At 41.4% G+C, this 21,302-nt stretch overlaps 3 protein-coding genes across 5 annotated transcripts; 1 reads left to right on the top strand and 2 right to left on the bottom strand.

The window, feature by feature from the left end:
* Positions 1–261: 261 nt before the first annotated feature.
* On the bottom strand, positions 262–3,909 carry LOC114766968 (carboxypeptidase A2-like). The gene is made up of 11 exons (XM_028958359.1): positions 3,845–3,909; positions 3,683–3,764; positions 3,387–3,521; positions 3,149–3,247; positions 1,762–1,863; positions 1,554–1,655; positions 1,223–1,333; positions 1,036–1,126; positions 732–931; positions 530–614; positions 262–449 (listed from the first exon to the last, which is right to left on the bottom strand). Exons 1-11 carry the CDS (start codon positions 3,907–3,909, stop codon positions 262–264), a joined length of 1,260 nt encoding a protein of 419 aa, XP_028814192.1.
* A 3,815-nt stretch (positions 3,910–7,724) lies between these two features.
* atp6v1e1a (ATPase H+ transporting V1 subunit E1a) lies at positions 7,725–11,210 on the top strand. Of its 2 annotated transcripts, none has more exons than XM_028958178.1 (9): positions 7,725–7,893; positions 8,837–8,902; positions 9,135–9,244; positions 9,928–9,952; positions 10,092–10,181; positions 10,277–10,345; positions 10,470–10,564; positions 10,656–10,743; positions 10,867–11,210. In XM_028958178.1, the coding sequence occupies exons 1-9, from the start codon at positions 7,861–7,863 to the stop codon at positions 10,927–10,929; spliced, it is 639 nt and encodes a 212-aa protein (XP_028814011.1). In that variant the 5' UTR covers positions 7,725–7,860; the 3' UTR covers positions 10,930–11,210. The 2 variants fall into 2 exon arrangements, with proteins under 2 accessions (XP_028814011.1, XP_028814010.1); XM_028958177.1 differs by having other exon boundaries at positions 9,928–9,994.
* An 80-nt stretch (positions 11,211–11,290) lies between these two features.
* On the bottom strand, positions 11,291–18,770 carry slc25a18 (solute carrier family 25 member 18). Of its 2 annotated transcripts, XM_028958175.1 has the most exons (10): positions 18,647–18,770; positions 17,633–17,921; positions 17,387–17,509; positions 14,582–14,637; positions 14,351–14,441; positions 14,156–14,271; positions 13,891–14,068; positions 13,544–13,716; positions 13,386–13,461; positions 11,291–13,218 (listed from the first exon to the last, which is right to left on the bottom strand). In XM_028958175.1, the coding sequence occupies exons 2-10, from the start codon at positions 17,650–17,652 to the stop codon at positions 13,077–13,079; spliced, it is 975 nt and encodes a 324-aa protein (XP_028814008.1). In that variant the 5' UTR covers positions 17,653–17,921; positions 18,647–18,770; the 3' UTR covers positions 11,291–13,076. The 2 variants fall into 2 exon arrangements, with proteins under 2 accessions (XP_028814008.1, XP_028814009.1); XM_028958176.1 differs by lacking the exons at positions 17,633–17,921; positions 18,647–18,770 and having other exon boundaries at positions 14,582–14,632; positions 17,387–17,496.
* Positions 18,771–21,302: the final 2,532 nt, after the last annotated feature.

Below are 21,302 nucleotides of genomic sequence, written 5' to 3'. Positions count from 1 at the left end.
GCGGCTGGTCCCTTCGCGGCGAACCACGGGTTTATATTGACGGAACCGTGCGGGCGCCACCTAGTGGCGGCGGCCTCCGTGGTTTCTGCTTCTATCGGAACTCCGACGTAGAACTTCGATAGAACGTCGTTTTACAACAGTGGCATTTTCATTAGACAAAACTGTGTTAGCAAAAAAAAAAACAAAAAAAAAAAACAATGAGACGATGTTTTTTTAATATATAATTTTACTTCAGTGAAAATACATTTCCGCATCTTTTTCTCAATAAGCATTGTCACGAACGTGCTCCATAATATGCTTCAGGGCAAGCCATGTTTCAGATGCTGTTGGAATAATCTGGCTGGCTGGCAGCAGGAAACCATAGCGGCCAGTGTCACGCAGCTCGAAGGCGAAGGAGTACTTGATGCCAATGTCGTAGGACCAGTCAATGCTTCCACCACTTGCTTGATCTACATTGCAAGAGAGTACGAGGGTTATGATTTCAGACTCAAACATCGTACATACCATGTTTATGTAATTTGGTACTTACAGATGATTCTACAGATGTTCCCCACTTTGTATTGGGTCCCATACAGGGAACTGAGGGCATTCACTGCAGACCTACCCACCGAATCCTACAACCATGAATGTATTAGAGAATGTATTAGAAAATATTTGAGAATCTGGCAAATGCTTAATGTTTTGGCTGATGAATAAAAGAAACTTGTGACTGGTGAATGGCAAATGTTTACCAGCTCTGCCTGGTCAGGAACATTTGTGCATGTATAGCCATATGGATACATGAGGAGCTGCGAATAGGCATGAATGGAGATGAAGGATTTGAACTGTCCATGGCTCTGAATGAAATTCACCACGTTCTTCACTTCCACCTCGGAGTGAGCGTAAGGGCCATGATAAGAGTCTGAGCATGGGTTGCTGCTGGCTCCAGGACCTGGGATTATTTGAACAGCACAGTATATAAAGAAAAATGATTCAGTTTGTGCCACACAGTTCAGAATGTCCACTTTTACGGGGCAAAATACAAAATTTACACACCACCAAACCCAGCATCCCAGTTTCTGTTAGGGTCAACGCCACGGCACATCGAGCCAGGATTCACAGAGCGTGTTTTACGCCACATACGGTCCTGAAGTTAAAGAAAAGTCTGTTTTGCTCATGAGAATTAAATAATAACTAGAAGACCATGAATATAACACTTCTGTATGATATGCAATGTGCTTACACTGGTGTGAGTGTAGACATAACCATCAGGATTGGTCACAATCATCAGGTAAATGTCCATTTTATTCAGTAGAGATGTGAGGGAGGAATCATGCCCGTAATCCGTAGCAATCTGAATATACAAGGATAACAGACCATTGTTATTATTTGCATATTATCTAGATATATGCATTATCTGTTTATTATTTCTATTTTACTGCTATGTTCACATTAAAATTGTGCCTTTTTATCAACAAGATAATAACAAATGAGTAAATTAGACCTGTCTCCTTGCAATGTTATGCGTTAGAGATTGGTTGGTCATGTGGTTGGAGAGGCTCAGTATTTGTCACCTTGTTTGCTGTCCACACAGCAGTTGCCGAAGACACCCACTCTCTTGCATGGATTCCAGCATCAATCCAGATAGCAGGTCTGCTGCTACCACCGGTGCTGAACTGCACAGAATTGTGATTGGAATTTTAAAAAAAGATAAAGAAAGAAATACAACCAAAGCTGCCATAGACAAAGATGCTTCTGTTACCTTGCTTATGCTTATCTTACCTTCAGAACATACATGGCATGGTTCTCGTAAGTCAAACCAATATGTTCTTTCGAGACCAGATTGGGGTACTCAGTGACAAGGGAGTCCATCCAGTTGTAAATCTGCAGACTCACAAAAACATTTATAACTTGTATGATATATGTATGTGTGTGTAATATATATATATATATATATATATATATATACACACACACACACACACACACACACACACACACACACACACACACACACACACATACATATATATATATATATATATATACATACATACATACATACATACATACATACATACATATATATATATATATATATATATATATATATATATATATATATATATATACACACACACACACACACACACACACACACACACACACACACACACATATATTATAGTGGTGGGCCGTTATCGCGAGACTTTTATCGGGCGATAAAAAAATATCGCCGTTATCTATTCACAAAGATTACTACGCAAGCTATTGTGCCGGCGTTAAATGGTTACACTAGATTTATAAGTATATTTCTTCTTTCTTGTGTCTTTTATTTTCTTATTTTCTAAAGACTTTTATTTTGACCCGGTACAGGTCTCTTGGACACATGGCGTGAGTTGTGAGGTGCGTGGGGTTTGTGTGCAAAATGTTATTTCTTTCATTTTAATTTATGTACATATTAGGAATATTTTGCATGTGTGTTATTTTGTGTATTTTTTTAATGTTCTTTTAATACTGTATATTGTAGAGAGAGGTGCAGAAAGACGCGACGTTCTGACGCGACCTTGCTTTTTGTACAGAATACACTTTGCACAGAAAATCTCTTGGGTGTCAGATCATCATTTGTGGTTCAAGAAACGAAATAAAAAAATTCCACAACGCAGAAGAAGAACCGCTACACTATGATGACTTTCACCTTGATATTTTAGCGAGGATGTATACCTAGCCGAATTGCACTGTAGGGGGCGAGAACGAGTCTTCGAAATGCGGAATTACCACATCAAACGTGACGTGGTAACATGGATGCAGCTATGTACGTCTTATTGAACATAATTTATTTTCATCACCAATTATCATAGTAGAACAGCTTTCTCAAGCAGTTTGTGATGCATTTTGGAAACAGGAGATGAGCCCCTGGTCTAATGCGTCTAAAGACTTACTTTTAGTCATTATTTGGGTAGCACACATATTCTAAATGCCTTCGGCAGAATTCAAATGAGCCATTTTAATGTAGATTAATGTAGATTAATCTAAAATATAGATTAATGTAGATTAATTTTGCTTACTCTAGATTAATCTAGATTAAGAAAATTAATCTATGACCACCTCTAATATATATATATACACACATACATATATCATGCTTACAGAGTGAGGAATCACCTACCGTGTACAAGTCATGATAAGCACCAAAGTTCAAACTCTTTGAGCTGCGTTCCTTTATTCTGTTCTTTTCCATCTCTGCCTGCTCATCTTCCAAGAGAACCTGAAACCCAAGAATACCAGCGCTGTTCATTTGGTGCAAGTTCATACTAATGTTTTCAAGATCTACAAATTATTCAAAAAGATTATATTACAGGGTAGGTTGTACTTTAAGTTGACTTTCATTATATAACATATCTTACCTGAAGATTGTTAATCATGACACTAAATGGGATGTTGTGTTCTTGGAGGAAAATCTTGACCTTTTGTAGATGGACTGAAGGAACATGGATATCAACAGGCAGGTCAACAGAGACAGGGTGAATCCAGAAATCTAGCTGTGAGATTGGGAGACAACTGACTTAGTCTGGTGTGTTGTTACAAGCTTTTATTTCTATAGAAACATACTACTTTTTGAGTATTTGTTGCTCATTTAGCTTTTTCCATGCTTTTTATACAACAAGCATAGACATCCTGTTCATATATTGGTCAAACTAACCTCCATCTCCTGCTCCTTCTGCAGTGTCTGCAGGATCTGGATGTGTTCTTCTGATTCTGCATTGATCCTGAGGACCTGGTCTCTTTATGGAATTAAGAAAACCCATTGTTTCTCTTTTTAATATATCACAGATGTAAGTTTAGTAGTCTATTAAAAACATACCCAGTAAAGACCCTCTGGCTATGAACTGCCAAAAAAAGGGTGAGGAAAACCACAAAATATTGCATCCTTGCTCACAATGGACTCACTAGTCAGGCGTTCTCGCTGATCTAATCTCTTCTTATATAGAGAGAAACGTGTCGATTTTCCATGGGGTCCAACAGGACTGTTTTAGATATGAGCGGTCCTGTTTTGTATTTGCTCTCACCAAATCTGGCCTTGTCACCATTGCTTCAGCTGGTAATAGTTCCCCAATTCCCAGGCAGCAAGAGCCAGGTGTTTGAGTTTAGATACGTTTTTCTATATCTAGATCTACATTTGGCAATAGATTAGATGTAACTGGATGCTTGCGAAATGTGGGTGCAGTAAATCTATTCAGGTATTCAAAAATAGATTTGCATAGAACCTGTACTAAAGGGTTAAAGTGAATAGCATGAGGGTTCGCAGCAGAACAGCAATAACCGTTCTTCATTCACTTCTGATTTACCTCTGTCTTTACTCTGATTGTTGTTACATACCACAGATACAAACACTAGATGTCGCATTCAGCTTTTCAGCATGAGTCAATACCGCCACCATATTTAGACAGGGTTCCAAGCTTATTCAACCAAGCTTCTCTGACGATACAGGCGAAGATGCTAGACTTTAATATTAATAATATCAAATTCATAATTCAAATTCAAATTTTGCATGGTATGATATGCAGTGAAATGCTTTGGTGACTGCTTTAGACATCGGTATTGCAAATATTGCAAGTATACAATGAACCTATATGCAAATATTGCAAACATAACCAAATATTACACATTTATTACAAAAAATAAGGGGAAGGGAAGCAGTCTCCTCTCAGTGTTTTACTTTGTATATGCATTAAGAAATGACATGTCTATGCTGGACTCAAACTGGATGATTTAACATAATCAATAAATGGTGACCATATCTCCTTGAACTTTTCCTGACGATTAGTTTGATTGCATCGCAGTTTTTCCAACTGCAACATGGAGAACATTTCCTTAATCCAACCATTGAAAGAGGGGGGCTTGTCTGATCTCCACAACAGAAAAATAAGTCTTCTGGCCATTAATGAGGTGAAAGCTACCACCTTGGCTTGAGAAATCATAAGAATTATATCTGGAGGGGGGGACCCCAAAAACAGAAATGTATGGTGTAGGTTCAATCGGTCTATTACATAAAGATGACAAGACTATGCAAACATTTTCCCGGAAATTGTACAATGACTGGCAGTTCCAGAACATGTGGCCTAAAGTAGCTGGCCCTTGGTGACATTGTAGGCACTCCGAGCTGGTATTAGGAAACATTTTTGCTAGTTTATCTAATGAGTAGTGTAGATGATGTAGTACTTTAAACTGGATCAAACATTGTCTAATATAGACCGAGGAGGTATGAATAGCTTCTAGGCACTGTAGCCAGCTCTCATCCGTAACTACAATGTTAAGATCCTGTTCCCATGCCACTTTAGTTTTATCCCATGAGGGTGAATTAATGTTCTGGATCAGAGTATATAATTTTGATATATTGCGTCTCATAAAGGGGTCCAGAGACACTTTTATGTTTTAAACATAAAATTTAATAATAACTAAGGATCCAGGCATAGCATTTCATTTACAGCATTTATCAGACACCCTTATCCAGAGCGACTTACACTCAGTAGTTACAGGGACAGTCACCTTTGAGCAACTTAAGGTTAAGTGTCTTGCTCAGGGACACAATGGTAGTAAGTGGAGTTTGAACCTGGGTCTTTGTACATAGGCAAGTATGTTACCCACTAGGCTACTACCACCTTAGAAAAAAGTAAGTCATTTTTTTTTCATCATCTTGTATGATACAGAATTTTGTGCTTGACAAATAACATTATTCATGTTAGAGATCAGTGCATCCATCTTCCAACCCCCACCCCATAAAGACAGCTTCTGTTCTGAAGCCTGCAGTTCTTGACAAAATTCCTCTGTGTATGGACTTGCCCTGTCTATAGTTGCACGTATAGTTTTTCCAAATTAGCAGGTAAATGGATGTTCAGCTTTCATATAAAATATAAAAAATAAAGAGTTTTCCTTGTCTGAAAAATGTATTGTATACAGTTCATTGACCTTAGTTAAGAAAGATTAAAAAAAGTGAAGTGATTTTCATACACTGCAGCACAGCACACGGCAGCACATCAAAATGTGTCCTGTGCTTTTAACCATCACCCTTGGCGAGCAGTGGGCAGCCATGACAGGCGCCCGGGGAGCAGTGTGTGGGGACAGTGCTTTGCTCAGTGGCACCACAGTGGCACCTTGGTGGCTTGCTATTCAAACCAGCAACCTTCTGATTACGGTAACCCCCATTTCGGACCGGATCCTGACAGAATCCCCCCTTTTATGGCACGACACCTGGCGGGCCAGATGGAGCAGTCCATGAAGGAGGGGGGAAAAGTCCATACACAGAGTCTGAATGGTTCGAGTGGAACGGAATCGACTCCAGGAGAAAAGATGATGAACAGGGAGGAATGATAAATGACTGAATGAATGAATGGTCCGGTATTCCAGATGGACGAGCGGCGGTTCTCCAGCGCAGACGGCTTCGGGCCAGTTTGGTACCGGCACCTCGTCCGCCGTCCGCATGCGTCCGCCGCTCCCTGTCAGTCTCCGGCTCGCCCCGCTGAATGGCCGCTCCTCACCTTCAACGCCGCCAGACACGGGACTGAGAGGCAGGGGTCGGGACCCTGCTGAATGAAGCCATGGAAGGCCAGGGACAAGGAAGCTGGCGGCGTCCTCCCGGCGAGTCGCGGCTCCTTCGATCTCAGCGGGGCTGCGTCAGGTGGCGTCCAAATGTCGGTCAGGTCTTTCTGTCACGTCCATGCGGGCATGACGCGGCGGGTGAACGTAGAGGACGAGGAGTGACGAGGAATGGAGGACGCTTTCACCTGACATCACGGAACAGGGGTTTAATTAGTGAATCACAGGACAGGGGAGACATCCGAGACGAAGACACTGGTGAACACGGAACATAACTTCAAAGACCTGACAGCGGACAGAAACGAACAGGGCAGCTTTATACAATTAAACACAGGTGAAAACGATTAGGGAACATTTCACAGGACAACAATTAAACTCCGGTCCGGATCCTGATCCTGATCCGGACCGGAGTAACCCCCATTTCGGACCGGATCCTGACAAGAACAATGTTTTTAAGCATCACCCTCCTCCAGTCTGCTATTCTAACTCAGTCAGCATGACAGAATGATCTCCAGCCTCAACACTCTCAACCTGTGTTAACGAGAGGAGCACTGAAATGATCTCAGGAGGTACTTTAGTGACAGGGCTGAAATGCAGTGGAAATGGTGGAAATGGTTTTTGTTCAAATTAAGTTCATTTTCATGTCAAAGAGGGGCTTTGCAATTCATCTGATCACTCTTCATATCATTCTGGAATATATGCAAATTGCAACAATAAAAACATGTAAATCCAAGTGAAATCTTTTTTGAGTGTCCCACAAACTCTAGCATCACAATCTGGTCCATGTCAAAGTTTCTCAGATCCTAAAACTTCACTGCATCCAACACATCAGCTTGAACAACTGACTGACCATTTGTTACATTATATGTCAGTGGTTATATTTTTGTGGCTGATCAATGTATAAGAAATTATATTGTTAATTCAAACAGCAGGCTTCCTTCCATTCAATGTAATATATTTTTACACTTGCATGGCATTGTGATCTATTGTAAAAACGGAAGCAGCAAACCTTGTGAAAACCAGTAATTGTGTCATTCTGGAAACCTTTGGCCACGACCGTATTTATCTACGGTTACATACAAGAACCATCGCGCTAGGACTCTTATTTCTAAACACCAACTCGAACCGGAAGTTCCGGTTAACGTTGTCGTTCGTCAGCTTCGTAGAATAAACGCGTCCTCGCTTGACATTATTTTATAAAAAAATTACATATTACAACTTCTTCAGACGAGAAATCTACCCGGCTATCTCGCATCGATACATTTCACGTTTTCCAGCGCAATCATGGCGTTAAGTGATGCGGACGTCAAGAAGCAGGCAAGACGACAGAACTCTGTGCCATGTTAGCCGTGTCTGGATACAAACTAGATTTTTTTGTTCGTTTCTTTATTAAAATAAAAAAAAAATCCTGATCTAGTGCCGAGAATGGAAGTGATAAATGACGTTTGAGGAAGTTGTAGAAGCCTTCTGTCAGGTGAACAAAGTGACGGAACCAGGAGACGACCGACAACCGTGCTGCTGTTAAATAAAGATAGAAAAGATTTTAAAACGTTTGCGATTTTATTAATATGCTTTTCTTTATATTGTATATGTTTTTGTAATGTTCGTATAACATTTATACAATACAGGCCAAAAGTTTGTGTTTTCTATATTTTCATGGCCATTTACTCTCTCACTGATTTTCACTGAAGGCATCAAAACTATGAATGTGGACTTACGTACTTAACAAAAAAAGGTGAAATACCTGAAAACACGTTTTATATTCTAGTTTCTTCAAAACAACCGCAGTTTGCTCTGATTACTGCTTTGCACACTCTTGGCATTCTCTCGATGAGCTTCAAGAGGTCGTCACCTGAAATGCTTTTCCAACAGTCTTGAAGGTGTTTAGCACTTGTTGGCCCCTTTGCCTTCACTCTGCGGTCCAGCTCACCCCAAACCATCTTGATTGGGTTCAGGTCCGGTGACTGTGGAGGTCAGGTTTTTGTTAAGTACATAACTCCACATGTTCATTCATAGTTTTGATGCCTTCAGTGAGAATCTACCAACGTAAATGGTCATGAAAATAAAGAAAACACATTGAATGAGAAGGTGTGTCCAAATGTTTGGCCTGTACTGTATATCTTTACAATATTGCTATTGTTATCCAGAAAAACAAATTCATGAACAAACATAAGGTTTCTCTTAATACAGAAGATCACCTAACAACTATGCAACCAGTTTTATTAATAACTGTGTCATAACTAACACCTATCCTCCACAGATTAAACATATGATGGCATTCATTGAGCAAGAGGCAAGTGAAAAGGCAGAAGAAATAGATTCCAAGGTACTGTGCTACAATACCAAAGATAGCAATTTGACACTTTTTTTGAGGAAATGGCATTCCGGCAGAAAATAACGTGTGCCATTTTATGGACATCTAAAATATAAAGTGTAATTGAACATGAATTCTTTTATTTATTCATTTATGATAATGAAATTTTCTTATATACATTCTAATAACTCAAAACATGCTATAATTTTCTGGATCATTTTTAAAAGAATAATGATCATTTTAGGCAGAAGAGGAGTTTAACATTGAGAAAGGCAGACTGGTGCAAATGCAAAGACTGAAGATACTGGAATACTATGGGAAAAAAGAGAAGCAAATTGAGCAGCAAAAGAAAATGTGAGTCTGTTGAATGTTTGTATTCAGCTTTGTCTTGTTATTTGATTATACGGTACAGTTAGAACATACCTTCTCATTCAATGTGTTTTCTGGACCATTTACATTAATAGAGTCTCACTGAAGGCATCAAAACTATGAATGAACACATGTGGAGTTATGTACTTAACAAAAAGTGGAGACCTGACCTCCACAGTCACTGGTCTTGAACCCAATCCAGATGGTTTGTGGTGAGCTGCACCGCAGAGTGGCAAAGGGGCCAATAAGTGCTAAACATCTCTGGTGTTGAACTCCTTCAAGACTGTTGGAAAACCATTTCAGGTGACGACCTCGAAGCTCATCGAGAGAATGCCAAGAGTGTGCAAAGCAGTAATCAGAGCAAATTTTGAAGAAACTAGAATATGAAACGTGTTTTCGGGTATTTCACCTTTTCTTGTTTTCTTGAACTCCACATGTGTTCATTCATAGTTTTGATGCCTTCAGTGAGAATCTACAACGTAAATGGTCATGAAAATAAAGAAATACATTGAAATACATTGGCCTGTACTGTTTATACTAGGGGAGGTAAAACATTTTCAAGTAGAACAGTCTTCTAGAGAGTGTTGCTTTTTTCTTTTTCATTCATTGTTTTGATGCCTTCTTACTTTACTTCTCTAAATAGTACTATCTTTTATATATTTTGACAGCCAGATGTCCAACTTGATGAACCAGGCAAGACTGAGAGTGCTGAAGGCTCGGGATGATATGATTATAGTTTGTAGCTTTACATTTTGCAACAATGCAATTAAAACAGTATTATTTTTCTTTGTACTGTAATTTCAGTTAAGTATACTTTTCATCGACTGTTTAGGATTTAATGAGTGAAGCACGTCAGAGGCTATCAAACATTGCAAAGGATTCTGTGAAATACCAAACACTACTGGATGGACTGTTGTTGCAGGTATGATTTTTAAACATATGATTTGAATCATACTGACATTTGACAAGCATATATTCATGTGATCTAATTTCTTTTTTAATATATATTTTTTACAGGGCTTCTACCAGTTGCTGGAGCCCAAAGTGACAATCCGATGCCGTAAACAAGATGTGGACATGGTGAAGGTCAGAAATATTTCATATGTTAAATGCTGGTATTTAAGTTTTGTGATGCCTTGAGTTCTATTCCGTTGTTTTGCAGTCTCTGGCTGTTGTGTATTTTAGCTCTGTTTTTTTTATTATTTTTTAGGCTGCTGTTCAGAAAAACATCCCCATCTTCAAAGCTGCTACAAAGAGTAATATTGAAGTTAATATTGACCAGGAGAGCTTTCTGTCACCCAGCATGTAAAAGATTTCTGTATAATACTATTTACATTCATATTAAAAGTGTTTTCTGATAATATACCAGTTTTTTTTTTTTTGTTCCTTTGTTTAGTTCTGGTGGAGTTGAGGTTTACAACTCAAATGGAAAGATCAAGGTGGCAAATACTCTCGAGAGCCGACTAGATCTTTTGGCTCAACAGGTAGGAGCGAAACAATCACTGTGCATTTGAAGCCAGACATATCAGGGTTGCATAAACCACGGGTCCCAGGCAGTTTTGATCGCTGCAGTCACTTCACTAAAAGTGTTCCATTGTCATCTACAGATGATGCCTGACATCCGAGTGACTCTCTTTGGTCCTAACTTGAACCGCAAGTTTAAGGATTAATTGACTGTCTGGAGACTCAAGCCAGTTTGATGGTTTTTCTGTGTAATCCATTCAGTTCAGATATACATGAAGCACTTGTTACATCTTGTATCTGTATTACTGACCCTGTGCCATCAGTGCCTCTGTTACTTAGTGCCTTACTTAAATGTTTACATTGGGTTACAGGACCGGATATTGTTACCTAAACTGTTACCCTTCTATCATAGTACATAACTGTATTTCTGCACTGTCCTTCCCTAGATAACTTTAACATTGTTTTAATATTTTACACGGATGGAATTTGTTACTTGTATTTTCATACACTCAGTTATGAGAAGAATAAAATAAATGTACATATTATAACATAAAACAAGAGGTGCAGTTAACCCGTGGTTAATTTATACTTTAATTTCCATGATGAAAAACATGTTCAAAATGAAAACATACATACACTTTGCAAAAAAAAAAAAAAAAAAAAGTTAAATTTGTACTGGGTCTTGCTGCCCTCTTATGGAGGAAATAAAAACAAGAAATTTATTGAGGTGCTCTGTTTTCAAGAACTGGAAACATATTTAAATGGAAAAATCTGGAATGTCTTTAAAAGGTACATTTGATATTTTTACGTACAATATATACACAGACATGTCCATTTATTTTATCCAGAGGTTCTTAGTTAAATCTCTTAAATTGAAAGAATACAGGACATTCATGTAAATCCAAATGTAATCCATCTGCATCTTTGTGTGCAAGTGGAATCTTCTTTGTAAAGTGCTTTCAATTAAAATATCCCCTAAATGTAAAGGTAACATTAGCACCTATTAAGAAATGTACACTGTACAGCCACAATATTAAAACCACCTGATTAATGTTGTAAAGGTAACCCTTGTGCCAACAAAACACCAGACATGGACTTCACAGAACCCCTGAAGTTGCCCAGTAATGTATGCTGAAGTCAACATCATGAACACCAAAATATTTTTGAGTGTCCCACAAACTCTAGCAAAACTAGCATCACAATCTGGTCCATGTCAAAGTTTCTCAAATCCTAAAACTTCACTGCATCCAACACATCAGCTTGAACAACTGACTGACCACTTGTTACATTATATGTCAGTGGTTTTATTTTTGTGGCTGATCAATGTATAAGAAATTATATTGTTCATTCAAACAGCAGGCTTCCTTCCCTTCAATGTAATCATTTTAACACTTGCATGGTATTGTCTGCTTTGACAGCTATTGTAATGGCAAAATTATGTCTCAGATGCTGGCTGGGCAGAAAATCATATTGTTCAAGTGCCTAGAGGTTTCTAATTAGCAAAATGTTTAATAACATATCTATCTACAGAAACAATATCAGCAAGCTGCCGTGAAAATGTCAGTTAAAAACAAAAAATCAAATATTAACTTTTTAACTAAAAATTAACTATTGTAACACTACTATGCAATCTATCAGATAAGTGCATTTTTGGGCGATAGATGTTAGATTATGAAATAAGGCTTTGTTTGCATTTATTTTACTGTGTGCACAGTAAAATCACCACATCACACTTCATTAAACTCAAGTACTGAGTGATAACGAGCTTGGTGAGCAGCCATGTCAGGCGCCCGGGGAGCAGTGTGTGGGGACAGTGCTTTGCTCAGTGGCACCTTCGAACCGGCAACCTTCTGATTACAGATCATTTGGAGAATATAAGTTTCAGTGCAATACATTGTAAGATGCACTGAATGTCCAAAATATGACACCAATTTCAAATTGGCTGCCAGTTTACTTTATAAATGTATGAGTGGTGGATTTTTCTCATATCGAGTCATGATGCTGAGTTTCAGGCATAAAGGTAATGTCCAGGGGAATAAACCATTGCAAAACATGGTGAGAATTCATAAATAGAGCGCTGATTTATGATTAAAACCCTGTTTATAGTATAAAAAATCACAATAAAAGGAGATCTACAGAGCATTGTGTGAAATTAGTGTGAAATACTGTAGCCTGCATTATCTTAACATTTAGTGCCTGGTCCCTCTCACCTCATTTGCTCGTGGTTTAGTAAGTGTGTCTGTCTTGTTTTACTCGCTGCCGAAGCAGACAGGCCCCTAGCTTCCCCTCCCTCCTGTCTTTGCAGTGAAGCGATTACCGAATTTGTTCATCTGAAATTGGGACGTTTGTGCTGCTATCCCAGCAGCCCTAGCACTTGTTCACCCACGCCCAAGAAGTAAACACCCTGTGCAATGCCAAACAGAGGTGCGATGACCAGTGCGCGACATGTTGCCCCCTTCAGGAAAGCTGCCGGCCCCTCGCGTCTCAGGATCCGACTGCACAAGTGTGGACAAAGGTGAGGGGTTAATATATCTTATATACCACTAAAAGTGGTAAATAATGCAGACACACAGAAGATGGTAACTTTAAACCTGTAGCCTTCATTCAAATTAATACATAAAATATGGAGACATAATAAATATATTCTAATTAACTGGCTTACCGCGTGCAATCAAGAATACCGCGGTATGAGTCCTCTCCTTCACCTTTCTGCAAGGTCTGCAGGCGTGTTTTAATGACTGCCAAAAACATATAAGGCATACTGTTAATTCGCAGATCTGCATGGTGCATTCATCACTTCTTCACTGTGGTCGATCTCACCATCCATCGGCGTGACGGCCACGGCTGCCACTGATCCAGCCGTGCAGCCTGCCAGGAACGACTGCAGGAAGGGGGCGCGCTCTTGTGGGTCACCCTGGCAACCAGGGGCTCTTCGGCCCAGTGCATTTAGGTTGGCAAACAGTGGGAAGTAGATCATTGAGAAGGGAACGTCCCTAGAAACAGAGGAAACCAAAACAGTGTATCAATGCCTTGGATGGATTCAAAAGGAGCCTTCATCTAATGAAATGAAATGGTCCATGGTGATCAGTCCTGAGGCAAACTGTGGGTCACATTTGGTGAATTTTGTATGAATTGAACTTTTCAGTCTATATAAGTTGTGTTCTGACCTGAGCAGTGTGGCTCCAGCACCTCTGTACAGCCCAGAGAGACCTTTGGTCTGCAGAAGCTCCAAAGTGATGCGAGTAGCAGAACGTCGTGGAGTAGATGCAGGGTGAGTGGGATTTGGGGCCACCAATGAAGGTGCTGGGTCCGGAGCAGCGGTGGTTGTGACACTCCTCTGTGCAGCTGACCAGAACCCAGAGTTGCACTCAGTGTATCACACCCGTAAAATGGTTTAATGGTTGAATGCTACAGGATGAACCCGTGACTCACCCAACCTGCCTGCATCCTGTAACTGAATTTTTAGCATCTCCATGGGCGTTGTCACCACGACTTGGCATGTGCCAGCCCCACAACCTGCCAAAATCTCTCCCCACAGGGGCAGCTTGCTGTGGGCCACAGAAACGGGAAGGGTCATTGACAACTGATCTAGGAGATCGATTCAGCAGTGACAGCTAGAGCAGTTACCCATCTCGAGACAGTTGCTGTCTAAAGACATCATTTGCTGCCAATTTGATGGCTTTCTCTGGTGTGACAAGAGTGAGGTTCACCGCTGCACCTATGAGATTTAAAAAAAGGCTGGATGAGAACTCCCAGTTGCAGTGTTGATGTTCATACCTCCATTGGACAATGAAAAGAGCTCAGAATGTTCATGGTCTAACAGCCATAAAGCAAGATGAAAGAGGGGAAAAACGTTACCTCGATACATGCCAAAGTATCCTTCTGCCCTAATGGTCTTCGCCAAGCAGTCTAACCTAACATGAAGAGAAAGTAGAATTAACCATACTAAATCCTTGAACGACATTGAGAAATAATGTCAAAGGAATATAACAAAATGCAACAAAGACAAAGAGAGGTTAAATTAAGCAAGATTGGTTGGCAAATAAAAAGAAAGACGGTGTGGATAAAACTAAAGAAAAAAGAAGAGCAGTTTTAGGCATCAGACTACTGAGTTGGGTCCATATAAATTTTCATAAATGCATCAAAAACATATTATTTATAAAGATTTACATTTGCTTCCACGTCCTGGCCATTTAGCCAGCACAGTGAGAGACACAATGTGTGCCTATACATTCTGGCATCACTTGAGGAACAAAATGGGGACAATAACAAGGCATTAAATAATGTTTAAAAGAGCCAAAACTCAGTGGGACCCGTGCTCCCCAGACTCGGACTGCACAGTAGTGCTTCAACTCAGGTCGGATTGAATTCAGAAAAGTTATTTGTCGTTTTCTGAGCAACTTACTGATTCTAAGAGATTCTAATCAGTTACAAAGACAGTCTGACTGGAGCAATTTAGGGTCTTGCTCAGAAGCAAAATAGTAATAGGTGGGGGTCGAATAACCAATCAGTCGTTTGTAGCAGTTGCAGTGGTTTCATGTCATGTTTTGGTATCGCATCAGCTCGCATGGAACCTTGATGTGGGTGATACTAAGTTACCAAGCACAACTTTTGTCCAGTAGAATGTCAAACATGCTAGTAGAGGACCACACAGTGAAAATGTGCCCAGCGTGAAAGACAGTGTGAAGTTTAAAGCACATTTGATACATTTGCTAGGAAAAAGTCAAAAGATTCCAAAATAGCGCATATGTATTACACTGAACCGATGAATAATGTTTGCTCCTAAAATATTATGCTTTATTCTCGACATCCATTACAGTTTATTTTCATCAGTAGCCATAATAGTTCAATAATGATGCTTCTTTCTGAGCACTGAACCACTGTTTAAAGAACCTACATTGAATACCACCCAGCAAGCTCTGTTCACACCGTGCAGCATTTAAAAGCCCCCAGGATGTAAATGATTGTGGCAGCGGATTTCTGTATTGACAGGTTCACAGTATGTTAACAGCTCATTAATAAACTGTGTTTCTGTGTTCTGCAGAAGATCTAAGCCTAATGTTTCATTCCCAACAACTACTAACATATTTACGGCTATAATGGCTTCTGGATCTTTGGATCTAATTAGTACAAATAACAGTTGATTAGTGTGACTACTTTTTGGTGAGAAAGTGATCGTAAAGTGTATATTGTGTATAAAGTGTATATCCCCGGGCGCCTTTCATGGCTGCCCACTGCTCACCAAGGGTGATGGTTAAAATGGGCCCACTAGCCTTACGGATTTTTTTTTATAGTTAGTCACCTTGGTCACCATGGCCATCTTTAGGAATTGCATAATTGACAAAATACTTTACTTTAATCTATTTAGCAGGCCTAACTTGTCAGGAATAGAATATGCTAGGGAATTGTGTGCTAGACGAAATTTTTTATTTTGTGCATTGTGTGTGCATGTGTTAGACTCGTCTGAAATACTTTTTGAACAAGAGGGTTTTCAACTGCTTCTTAAAGGGGGTGGTAGTCTCGGCTAGTCGAATGGAGCAGGGCAAGTTGTTCCACCCGCCAGGGACAACAAAGGAGAATAGAGTTGATTGGAATCGGAGACCCCGTGAAGAGGGAATTTTCAGTCTCATTTCATTTGCTGATCTGAGAGAGCGTGCAGGAGTGTATCTAGGTAGTAGTGTATTGATGTAGGAGGGTGCAGTTCCATTAACAGCCCTGTAGGCAGCATCAAGGATTTGAACTCAATGCGAGCAGCTACCAGGAGCCGGTGGAGGGAGGTGAGAAGAGGCGTAACATGGGTGTATTTTGGCTGATTGAAGATGAGACGGGGTGCCATATTTTGGATCATCTGGAGTGGTTTTATGGTGACTGCAGAGGCTCCAGCCAGGAGAGAGTTACAGTAGTCGAGTTTGGAGATGACCATTGCCTGGACGAGGAGCTGCGTTGCCTGTTGTGAGAAAAAAGGCCGAATCTTGCGAATGTTGTAGAGAGTGAACCTGCAGGATCTGGAGATTGCAGCAACGTGATGGTTCAGACTCAGTTTGTCGTCAATCCAAACTCCAAGGGTTTTTGCAGATGCCGTGGGTGTTAACAGTAGCGAGACTATTTGAATTGAGAGGTTTTGCTGAGGGGAGTTGTTGCCCAGAAAGATCAGAATCTTTGGATAAATTCAAGAGTGACCCCAATGTCCCTAGAACTAAATTGATGAACATGAAAGCATATTTTTGTGATGGGCAGTATGTGCACACTTTTAGAAGGGCAGAGGCCCCTTGTCCAAAACTGGTCACAAACTGGAATGGACTGGAACGTAGCATTTGTGTGATCATTTCGACAAAAATGCTCAAATGGATTTATTTAAGAACTGGTTTGTATTCTCATGACAAATCCTAATTTCTAGCATATTCATGGTCAGAAGCCTCCCAAGAAAGAAAGGATTTCTGGCCGAGTTTATTTTTATGGGATGACTCATGAGGGAAGCACTGTGTTCACCATAACAGCGCTCCACCCAACTGTGGACTCATTTATTACAAGCACATGGGTGAATTTGTGCTGCATCCAAGGACCCCTCCCAGATCCTTTCAAATGTCCAGGGCAAAGTTTAAAGCACAACTTTTAAACAAAGATGCACATTTTCCAGAACAACGTAGCTGGAACCGTACTCACATGCCACTGTAGACGCGGGCGCCCTGCTGGTTCTGCAGACGGGTCTTTGCCAGATCAATTGGAAACACGCATGTGACGCCTACTAGCCCTGCCACGCCCCCATTAATCAGCTTAGCAGGCAGGCTGCAAGAGATCATGAACGCGGACATTCACATCACCGAGCAACAGCCGCAAAAGTGGGTCTGAGAACAGTAGCAGGAAGCTGTATGCGAATGCGTTTAATAACCCCGAATATGACTTGATTACCTCACTTTCTTCTCAGCCATTCTGTCACAGGTGAAGCGCAGCGATTCCCTTCCCCCAGCTTTCACGTCACACGTCTGCCGTCTTCCGTCTCGCGCCCACGCAGCGGCTTAGCCCAGGGAATCACCAGCACAGGCCCACCTTGCTGGCCGGCCCGCCTGCCTCCAGCGCTGCCCTACAGGATCACAACGAAAAGGCCCCTCTCCTCTAGACAGTAGCGCCTCCCATACAGGCGTCCGCCTCGTCTGCACCCGTCTCTGCCACGCCGGAGCTCCTCTGGTCTCTGCGCTGCCTGTCATTGTAGAGCACAGGTCACCGCTATGAATAACAGGGTCCAAAACAATGAGGCTGACCCCTGTCCTGTTTTATTGCACGGCCTTTTGGGCACATGCGTAATCCTTTCGGCTATATCCAGCCCAGGTTTACGCTAAATGTCCACCGTAGGAACCTACAACATTTCCGGAACAGAACATCTCCATCTGTACAGACTCCGTAATCTTGCAGCTAAAAGGGTCAAGACCTCTTTATTACTTAGAAGGAGCGAGCTGAGAGGCGAGGGGCTTAGAAGCTCCTTTTATTGTGTCAGACATCAACCATCAACAGCAGGCTGGGACAGGGAGTGGGAAAAAAAAAAAAAACTACAGATCCCCAGAATTCTAGTTCTGATTAGTCTAAAAAGTCCCGTTATCTTCCCTCCAACATTACTTTACATTCTGTTTCTTTTTTTTAATATATTTTTTATACTTGATCTCTTGTCGACCATCCAGTCCATCCTTCTCTTTAGCTCTAACCCCCTTTTCCCTCCTTCTCTTCTCGGTCAGTTTTTTTTTTTTTTCTTCCTGGTGCCCAGTCACATTCTGCACATGCCTTTCACCGAACTCCCCCCTCCCTTCCTTTCCGTTCCGTTCTTTCTCCTTTCACACCCATGCAGTGCCAAAACACGGACAACGAACCGTCCCGCTCTACACACAGAAAGAGACCAGAAGTTCCCAGAAATCAAACTTTTTTTCTGCGTACCGTGTCAACGCAGCATCCCGCGTAGCTGGACGAAGTCTGTGCAATGCGCGCAGCCGACAGAGCCCGTCGCCGCTCAGGGGCCGTGGCACGAACACGAGTGTTGTCCTTCCGCCGAAGTCCCTCCCTCTGGCGGCGACACCGGCCACAACGCACGCACCACATCGTCCTGCGAGGAAGGATTAATGCGCACCATCTTGACAGATACTTGAGAAAAAGTTGGAAAGTTTAAACGAGGAGCGGACAATTCCTTCCATTTATTTTTTCTTGCAGGAACCTACATAAATACAGTACAAGCCAAAGGTTTGGACACACCTTCTCATTCAATGTGTTTTCTTTATTTTCATGACCATTTACATTTGTAGATTCTCACTGAAGGCATCAAAACTATGAATGAACACATGTGGAGTTATGTACTTAACAAAAAGTGGAGACCTGGCCTCCACAGTCACCGGACCTGAACCCAATCCAGATGGTTTGGGGTGAGCGGGACCGCAGAGTGAAGGCAAAGGGGCCAACAAGTGCTAAACACCTCTGGTGTTGAACTCCTTCAAGACTGTTGGAAAAGCATTTCAGGTGACGACCTCTTGAAGCTCATTGAGAGAATGCCAAGAGTGTGCAAAGCAGTAATCAGTAAAAGGGTGGATATTTTGAAGAAACTAGAATATGGTGGTGGTAGTAGTCTAGCGGGTAACACACTCGCCTATGAACCAGAAGATCCAGGTTCAAATCCCACTTACTACCATTGTGTCCCTGAGCAAGACACTTAACCATAAGTTGCTCCAGGGGGGGACTGTCCCTGTACCTACTGATTGTGAGTTGCTCTGGATAAGGGCCTCTGGTAAATGCTGTAAATGTAAATGTAGAATTTAAAACTTGTTTTCAGTTATTTACTTTACTTTACTTTACTTTACTTTATTTGGCAGACGCTTTTATCCAAAGCGACTTACAATGGGAAGACACCAGCAATTCTCGTTCGATTTCTATAGAATATCAAGTATACAAACTAAGAGCCCTGATAAGGCTTAGACTTGTCATTGAAGAACATGCTCGGAGAGTGTTGGGTGCTAGACTAAGAAAAATTATAATGTATTTATACATTTTGTATTTGTTTGTTAAATGTGTATGCATGTGTATGTGTTAAATTTGTCTGTAATATTTTTGGAATAAGAGGGTTTTCACCTTCTTCTTAAAAGTGGTGATAGTCTCGGCTAGTCGTGTGGAGGAGGGTAGGTTGTTCCACCAGCCAGGGACAACAACGGAGAACAGACATGATTGGAATCGGAGACCCCGTGAAGAAGGAATTTTTAGTCTCCTTTCGTTTGCCGATCTGATTTTTTGTTAAGTACATAACTCCACATGTGTTCATTCATAGTTTTGATGCCTTCAGTGAGAATCTACCAACGTGAACGGTCATGAAAATAAAGAAAACACATTGAATGGGAAGGTGCGTCCAAACGTTTGGTCTGTACTGTACATACATACACCTTGTTATGTATGCAAGTCATGCAATATATTAGTTTTCAGAGGACATGTTGTAGACGATCCCTTAGGCTCTCCCGACACCCACCAATCCTTAAAGGGTTGAAGCGCACCAATGAGAGCGCGGGCCTTCCCGGCCCTGCAAGCCCGGTGTCGGGTTACATAACCCGCGCAGCGTCCCGGCGCCGACCGCGGGGATTATTCCCGTCCATTGTGTTCTGACCGTTATGATTTGCTAATCGGCCTCGTGCGCGTGTTTCTCGTGAGGATAAGAGGACCTTGATTTCGCAACCTGGCCACGTTTAAAACACACAACCACACACACACACACCAGCGCACATTTAAAGCAACAGCGTTTCGCGGCAGATAGGCGCTTTACGCGGAGAACCCCGAGCAGGCGTGGGGATTTCACGAAGACCTTCTGACGATAGAGGGCGCTACAGAACGAAACATGTCCAAAGTTTCCTCCAGAAACTCTGCAATTCTCCGCAGATTTAAGCATGTTTATCAGTCGAAACAAGTTTTTGTTATTGTTTCTATGATAATAAATGTAGCTCTATTTCGATATCTTGTGGAAGTCTTCAAGACGATAGTACCCCCCAGCATAATTGGCAACTTAAATGCAACTTTTTTTCGTAATACTCAACGTCAGCTTAAACACATGCTTTGTAGTGCATCTGCGTCGTTGTCATTTTGACAAGTGATTCAAGTGATTTTTATAATCGCTACATTTACATTTTTTTTCATTAGTATTTTTACGCAAGGGTCAAATCTTCCTCACTACCCCGAACGCTTGCCGGCTGCCACTAACGTAAACAGTTACCATTATCAGGTCGAGAAGCGCTTCTTTTTTTCTCATTAACGCTGGAAGATTAAAAACGTTCCCTTTAAACGGGACGCAACCTACGCGCCAAAGGGGAGCGAAGTAAAACCAACACTTTTTAAATCACACGCCCGACGTCGTACCATCGATACTGGACGCTCGTGTGGTTGTGCCACATTAAAACGCCGCGCCTGTTCACGACAAGCCTGCGAAGGCGAGACGGTCGGCGACATTGCGTCGGGTCGCCGTGTTTTTCTTGCGAGGACACCCCCCCCCCCGCGTTCGTGGACGTGGTATCGCCCGCCCATCTGTTCCCTTCTTGCGAATTCTGATTGAAACAGATCGCTCTCTCCG

This window comes from Denticeps clupeoides, chromosome 17, assembly GCF_900700375.1.
Source record: "Denticeps clupeoides chromosome 17, fDenClu1.1, whole genome shotgun sequence".
NCBI lineage: Eukaryota > Metazoa > Chordata > Actinopteri > Clupeiformes > Denticipitidae > Denticeps > Denticeps clupeoides.
Note: the sequence above shows the minus strand (reverse complement) of the source record. Positions and strands in the feature narration are given on the sequence as shown.

Excerpts from the sequence above, each read along its gene's own strand:
- LOC114766968 (XM_028958359.1), bottom strand. The coding sequence starts at position 3,909 with ATGCAATATTTTGTGGTTTTCCTCACCCTTTTTTTGGCAGTTCATAGC. Across the intron at positions 3,765-3,844 it reads AGCCAGAGGGTCTTTACTGG|AGACCAGGTCCTCAGGATCA; the intron begins GTATGTTTTTAA and ends AATTCCATAAAG. Across the intron at positions 1,864-3,148 it reads CTTATCATGACTTGTACACG|ATTTACAACTGGATGGACTC; the intron begins GTAGGTGATTCC and ends GTGAGTCTGCAG.
- atp6v1e1a (XM_028958177.1), top strand. The coding sequence starts at position 7,861 with ATGGCGTTAAGTGATGCGGACGTCAAGAAGCAG. Across the intron at positions 8,903-9,134 it reads CAGAAGAAATAGATTCCAAG|GCAGAAGAGGAGTTTAACAT; the intron begins GTACTGTGCTAC and ends TGATCATTTTAG. Across the intron at positions 10,744-10,866 it reads TAGATCTTTTGGCTCAACAG|ATGATGCCTGACATCCGAGT; the intron begins GTAGGAGCGAAA and ends TGTCATCTACAG.
- slc25a18 (XM_028958175.1), bottom strand. The coding sequence starts at position 17,652 with ATGGCTGAGAAGAAAGTGAG. Across the intron at positions 14,442-14,581 it reads ATACTTTGGCATGTATCGAG|GTGCAGCGGTGAACCTCACT; the intron begins GTAACGTTTTTC and ends TAAATCTCATAG. Across the intron at positions 13,462-13,543 it reads GGCCGTCACGCCGATGGATG|TCATTAAAACACGCCTGCAG; the intron begins GTGAGATCGACC and ends TGTTTTTGGCAG.